The 7,500-nt window shown below is 49.2% G+C and overlaps 1 protein-coding gene across 1 annotated transcript in view; it reads left to right on the top strand.

Moving 5' to 3' along the window:
* grid1b (glutamate receptor, ionotropic, delta 1b) overlaps positions 1-7,500 on the top strand; it is a 434,612-nt gene that overhangs the window by 273,486 nt on the left and 153,626 nt on the right. Inside the window, exon 4 of the mRNA XM_062532571.1 lies at positions 5,952-6,157. Coding sequence (XP_062388555.1) covers positions 5,952-6,157 — 206 coding nt within the window. The remainder of the gene's footprint in view (positions 1-5,951; positions 6,158-7,500) is intronic.

Genomic DNA, 7,500 nt, shown 5'->3' with positions numbered 1-7,500 from the left:
ACCGTGACACACACCTGCCCTCTGCCCCCGTGACGACAAGGGGCCTCACTCAGCCGGGAGGGGGGCATGTCCAGGGGAGAGGGGGGCACTACCAGGGGAGAGGGGGGCACTACCAGGGGAGAGGGGGGCATGTCCAGGGGAGAGGGGGGCACTACCAGGGGAGAGGGGGGCACTACCAGGGGAGAGGGGGGCATGTCCAGGGGAGAGGGCAAGTCCAGGGAGGGTGGGGGAGTATGGAGGTGACGGAGGTGGCCATGATCAGAGATAGGGGGCAGATCTAACATCAAGGACACAGACTTTTTTCTACTTAGTTTTCCTCTGGGACCTCTCTCTCTATCTCTCTCTCTCTCTCTCTCTCTCAATTTAATTCAATTCAATGTTGCTTTATTGACACTGTGTAACGTACAGTAAAACAGCACACTAACTTGTAAGATAATCACACACAAAGCTTTACTCACAATGCCAGAGACAAACACACAGGCATCCTAGGTGAGCAGAAGAGCAACAAGTCTGTCGTAGACAAAGTCTTATGGTTAGTATAGGACTACACTGAAATTATAAGTCGCTATGATAATGAACTAAAATGATATGTCGCGCGATGATAATGAACTGAAATTATAAGTCCCATCATGAACTGAAATTATATGTTCCATCGATAGTGAACTGAAATGATATGTTCCATCGATAGTGAACTGAAATGATGAGTGGCTATGATAATGAGCTGAAATGATAAGTCTCAGCGATAATGAACTATGCTATTGGCAGTGCTTTTATCAAGTCTCTGGTTCAGGCACAGCACGCAGACAGTGCATCCAGATATGCTGAAATCTTTACAGCCGTGGTTCTCTGGGAGTGGAATGGGGGAGAGCCAAGCATATTAAAGGCTTATTTTTTCTTTAAATATGGAATATTATAATGAATAGACTGCTTATCATTTATTTTATCACGTCTAATGGGAGCCCTTGTAGCAGAGTCGTGTGCATACATCATCATTATGTTTATGAATTCCTCTGTGGAAATGATGAATCTCCATTCATCACCAGTGACACTTGGCTATGTGCATTATACTGCCTCTCTGGACTCATCTGTCATAGGCCTACAGCATGCTCACACACACACACACACACACGCACACACACACACATACACATACAGTGCATACACACGCGCTTACACACACACACACACGCACGCACGCACGCACGCACGCACGCACGCACGCACACACACACACACACACACACACACACACACACACACACACACACACACACACAGCCACAGGGACAGCTAAAATGACCCAGAGCTGTGTGTGTGTGTGTGTGTGTGTGTGTGTGTGTCTGTCTGTCTGTCTGTGTTCCAGTGTGTGCATTCAGCTTGACTGATAATAGCGAGATGGTCCAGAATACCTACAGTAGATATCCAGTTTATGACAGTGTGTGTGTGTGTTTGTGTGTGTGTGTGCATAACTGTGTGTATAATATATCTTTTACAGTATAGTGTACATCATAACTATTTATGTAACACATCTTAAGTGCATCCACTTCCCCCTCCATGGCACAATAGTGACCGCCCCTCCGTCCCTGAGCCGTCTATACACACACACACACACACACACACACACACACAGACATGTCTGTCCCTACGTCCCTGAGCTGACTGGACAAAGCGCGCGCCCCCTCGTTCTATGTTTGACTTCTGCTTCCCATTGATTACCTGAAGCCCACTGAAGCCCAGAGCTGAGCAGCAATCAATAGCAGAAGATTTGGCTGTAATTGTGTGCTGTGGCCTTGGCACATAGCGCTTTCATAGCACAGGCCTCCAGACTCCTTAGTGCCGGAGCTCTACGCTTTTAGCCAGCTACGGTTGCAGGCTAGACAAGCGCTACGCTTTTAGCCAGGTGCAGTTGCAGGTTAGACGAGCACTCCGCTTTTAGCCAGCTACAGTTGCAGGCTAGACGAGCGCTACGCTTTTAGCCAGCTAGACTAGCGCTACGCTTTTAGCCAGCTACAGTTGCAGGCTAGACCAGCTACTCTTTTAGCCAGCTAGACGAGCACTACGCTTTTATCCAGCTACAGTTGCAGGCTAGACGAGCTACTTTTTTAGCCAGCTACTCTTTTAGCCAGCTAGTTGCAGGCTAGACGAGCGATACGCTTTTAGCCAGCTAGTTGCAGGCTAGACGAGCGCTACACTTTTAGCCAGCTAGTTGCAGGCTAGACGAGCGCTACGCTTTTAGCCAGCTAGTTGCAGGCTAGTCGAGCGCTACGCTTTTAGCCAGCTAGTTGCAGGCTAGTCGAGCGCTACGCTTTTAGCCAGCTAGTTGCAGGCTAGTCGAGCGCTACGCTTTTAGCCAGCTAGTTGCAGGCTAGACCAGCGCTCATCCTCAGCCACACAGGACACACAACACAACTCGCTCTGTAAATGTTCAGAGTTAGTGGCGTGCTCAGTCCTCTTTGTTCTTTTGATGCTGCTTGTTGGTGGGTGCTCTTTGGTCCAAGGTAAATAGTTTGTGTAGAAAAGGAGAATTTCTCCACAACCAAGGCACTCCAAATGGTTTAAAATGTCTTTATTAAACTGACATGTCCAACATGGACCTAAAAATGCCCACGCGTAGCGGCTGGGGCCTTTGAAGGCTACGCGTGGGCATTTTTAGGTAAAACGTTTTTTGGTAAAAGGCCCAGTTGAGCTCTGTGAAGAGGAATGACATGACATGACAGGAAACAGTGAGGTGGATTTGAATTGGTGCATGCATTCACACACACACAAACACACACACACACACACACACACACACACACACACACACACACACACACACACACACACACACACACACACACACACTGTCGCCTGTCTACCTGCAGCTCTTGCCAAAGTCTTCTCTGACTTCCTTGTACCCTCCAGGCACCACTTAAAGGAGTCACCTGCAGACCTGAGCAGGTGTAGGGCATGACAGACAGGAGGAGAGAGAGGGATGGAGAGAGAAAGAAACAGAGAGGGAGGGAGAGAGAAAGAAACGGAGAGGGAGGGAGAGAGAGAAACAGAGAGGGAGAGAGAGAGAGAGAAAAATGAAGCGAGAGAGGGATGGAAAGAGAGGGAGAGGGAGAGAGAATGCCTCCAGGTGACTTTTTGAGCAATTGAGGAGTAGCCCTGCAATGGGAGCTTTGTGCTCTGAAGCCCCTCCTGCCCCACAGGGAGGTCATCCTGTGGACACACTGCTCCTGCTGCTCCACACGTACAGTAGGCTTACTCACACCTGCACATCACTTAGGGAGGGAGAGAGAGAGAGGGAAAGAGAGGAGAGAGAGAGAGAGAGAGAGAAAGAGAGACAGTCTCCTTATTTCTTTGCTGGGGTTACTGCCTGTCAATCCTCCAGCAGCAGGGCAGAGTGGAAGAGTTGAGGCCCAGCAGGAAGCTCTGAGGCTGGGCTTGGCTTGCTGCCTCACACCCCAGCCTCTCTGGATCTTCCAGGCCTGCTGCATACGCCTTTTTAAATTTAAAGCACAGTCCGTCACATAAACCTCTGGGTGTGCAAAGAGTAGGTGGACCACAGAAGCCCATTATGTTCTAGTCTCTTCTTCCATCATCTTTTCTTCAGTCCAACTTTAGGTCGAAGATTTCATCCTCGGATGTGTATTCTACAGAAGTCTTCCATGTGAATAGTTTCTCTATAATGCAAAGCTTTACATATCCGCAGAGCGAATCCTCCTTGACAGTCGACCTCAAATACTTTCTGCATTCTTACTGAGTTGAACTATGTAGAGTTATGAGTCAAGATCAATTTGGAGTGCTTGTCTGAAAGGGCGAGTTTTGACAATAAGAACACATATCTAAGTGTGGCGGATTCCTTCTACAGTATGTGTGTGTGTGTGGGGTGGGTGCTTATAGGGTGAGCTCACGATGTCTCACTCACAGAATAGATGTGATTTTTGGCAGCTATTAAAAGGCGCGAGTCGTGTCATCGATCACTGCCTTGGGAGCGGGCTGTCGTTAGAAGACAGTGTGTGTGTGTGTGTGTGTGTGTGTGTGTGTGCATGTCTGTGTCTCACTTTAGTCATTTCCTGAGCATATTGAGATGCCACCCCTCCCCTCGCTCGCTCGCCTCCGTGTCTTTTGAGCAGTTCAGGCTCATCCTCCGAGATCCGTCCATATTACAGCACTCACTCTGGTGCCAAGACCACTGCCACACACACACACACACACACACACACACACACACACACACACACACACAGCGCTCAGTTTTCTGCCAACACCACTGCCACGGAGGATCCGTCTCATTCTTATTCCAGCACGCAGTGTTACTGGAGACCCAATCCCTTTTCCTGGTGACAGCGCGGGCTTGATAAAGCAGTCTGCACTAAAATGATTGGCAATTACGGCCTCGGGCTTTCAATTAACGCCAGAGAAGACTCCGGAACTGTCTCTTGTGCTCCCCAAAGCATGTTCCAATGGAAATGTATGTTAAAATAGTGAGAGAAGAGGCCCTTCTGTATTCACACACACACACACACACACACACACACACACACACACACACACACACACACACACACACACACACACACACACACACACACACACACACACACACACACACACAGTATTCTGTATTCTGTATTCATGCGCCCACTGCCTCCTACTGAATCATTTGCTTGCAGAGCTCAGAGGTGCATCCAGTCTGTCTTTTTGAGAAAAATGTTTTTATTTTGAAGGAATTATCAAGGCCACAAGTCTTCTCCATGTGTGGCCTTTTATTTCATTTCTCGAGCCATGTCTGGCCCAAGAGCAGTGGAATGTGTATTAAACATGTGAATCAAGCAGCAGAGGCACACCGTTTTGACCAAAGTGACTAATTCTACAGCGGCGTCGTGCAGTGCTTCTCAAACTTTCAGAATAACTTTATTAGTTATATTAGTTAGTATAGTTATTTTAGATCATATGTTGGTTTGTTTAGGACTCCTATGTTTGTGAGGCTATTTTGTTTTCAAAAAGAAAGGCATTATTAAAAATAGGCACAAAAAATGAATTTCCTCCTGTTCATCACGCCCCTACCATGTCTCTGCTCCCCACTAGTAGAGCCCGCCCCACACTTTGAGAACTGCTGGCGTACTGTAAGGAACCTTGGCTGCCATGTTAGAGCCGGACTTGGGCCAGAATCCTGCCTGCCGTGCTAGAGCCAACTGAAAGCCTAATTTAGATGGGGGTCAAAGTGCAATGTTGTCATTCATTACCTTTACCTGCCCACGCAGTGTGACCTCTGATCTGACCCCTGATCTGACCCATCATTGTGTGCAGATGACCTCTGATCTGACCTCTGATCTGACCTCTGATCTGACCCCTGATCTGACCTCTGATCTGACCTTTGATCTGACCTCTGATCTGACCTCTGATCTGACCCCTGTGTCAGATGACCTCCTGCCCATGGTGTTGGAGCAACTCACTGATTTGGCCTCGTTATATTAAACCAGCGTTGGTGTGACTGGAGCCTTTGCCCTTTGCCCATCACACACATGAGGGCCCTGCATGTCCTGTCTGCTGCTGCTGCTGTAGACGTGGCAGATGCACAAGTGTATTATGAACGTTTCCTGGGGATCTGGAGGTCTTGGAGGGCCACCTCTTCACTCCCTGGCTAGCTCTGTCCACAGACCAATCCTTGTGTTTGTTGTGGTTCTGTTGTCGTGTTACGTTAGCCCCCATATGTGTGTCTGTGTCAAGCTTGGGATTTGGAATGCTTTGGTTTTGTCATTTTTTACTGCTAATCAGTTGCCCCTCTAATGCACCTGCTGCTGTCGATTTGCCCCACTGCTGGTGATTTGCCCCGCCGCTGGTGATTCGCCCTTCTACTGGTGATTTGCCCTGCTGAAGTGTGTGTGTGTGGTTGTTGACTCACTGTGTGTGTGTGTTTGTGTGTGTGTGTGTGTGTGTGTGTGTGTGCTTGCGGTCCCCAGATATCCGCGGGCTGCAGGGCTTCCTGGACCAGACGTCTCGGCTGGGTGTGGACGTGTCTCTGCAGCGCGTGGACCGCAACATCAGCGGCGTCTTCTCCAGCCTGTTCACCAGCATGCGCACCGAGGAGCTCAACCGCTACAGGGACACCCTGAGACGGGCCATCCTGCTGCTCAGCCCCCGCGGAGCCCAGGTCTTCATCCACCAGGTCAGCACCAGCACACACACACACACACACACACACACACACACACACACACACACACAGGGACACCCTGAGACGCGCCATCCTGCTGCTCAAGCCCCCGCGGAGCCCAGGTCTTCATCCACCAGGTCAGCACCAGCACACACACACACACACACACACACAGAGACACCCTGAGACGCGCCATCCTGCTGCTCAGCCCCCGCGGAGCCCAGGTCTTCATCCACCAGGTCAGCACACACACACACACACACACACACACACTCGCTCAGTTGCTCTCTAGTGCTCGCTCGCTTTCTCTCTCTCTCTCTGTCAGTCTCTCTCTATCGCTCACTCTCTCTCTGTCAGTCCCTCTGTTGCTTTATCTCTCTCTCTCTCTCTCTCTCTCTCTCTCTCTCTCTCTCTCTCTCTCTCTCTCTCTCTCTCTCTTGCTCTTCCTCTCCCTTTCTCTCTCTCTGTTATGTGTGAATGTTATGGTTGTATTGTGTTTGGTTTTGTATGAGGTTTGTCGTGATTTCATGGGTCAAGGAACAATACTGTACATGGCTTTTGACCTTCTCTCTCCCTCTCTTTCTCTCTCTTTCTCTCTCTCTGTTGCCATGTTCTCTCTCTCACACTGGTGATGGGCGTCCTTGTGTCCATTGTGTTATGGTGTGTAATGTTACAGTGTGCGCTTGCTGGAGTTTGAAGCATTTGTGCTCCTTTTGTGTACCATTTGATTCCTGGTTACTTCCCTGATTGAGTGAATGTTTAAACTTTTGAACTTTCCTGAAGTCTGACTGTGTGTGTGTGTGTGTGTGTGTGTGTGTGTGTGTGTGTGTGTGTGTGTGTGTGTGTGTGTGTGTGTGTGTGTCACTGCCACATGCTGAGCGAGGCGTTGGAAGTGGGAACCAGGTGTGAGAACACTGTGTGAGACAGAACGAAGGACACCGACAGAGGGATAGAGAGAAGGATAGAGAGAACGAGAGAGATAGAGAGAGAGAGGACAAGAGAGAGAGAGAGCAATAGATAGAAAGAGAAGGAAAAGAGAGAAAGATTGAGAGAGATGTAATGAGAAAAGAGTGAGAGAGAGAGCAGACATCCTTGTGATGGGCACACACACACACACACACACACTGTGATGAGAACAGCATGGCCTTGCCCTCCACCTCTCCTCTCGTTCTCCTGTGTGTGTGTGTGTGTGTGTGTGTGTGTGACACTGTGATGAGAACAGAATGGCCTTGCCCTCCACCTCTCCTCTCCCTGTCCAGCTGACCACCTCATTCTCTGGCGAGGCTACACTTTCTCCCAAACTCAAAACTCTTCTCTCTCTCAACTATTCTTTCACTCTTTCACTTCTATTCAAT

Source organism: Sardina pilchardus, chromosome 3 (assembly GCF_963854185.1).
Source record: "Sardina pilchardus chromosome 3, fSarPil1.1, whole genome shotgun sequence".
In the NCBI taxonomy this organism is placed as follows: Eukaryota; Metazoa; Chordata; class Actinopteri; order Clupeiformes; family Clupeidae; genus Sardina; species Sardina pilchardus.
Note: the sequence above shows the minus strand (reverse complement) of the source record. Positions and strands in the feature narration are given on the sequence as shown.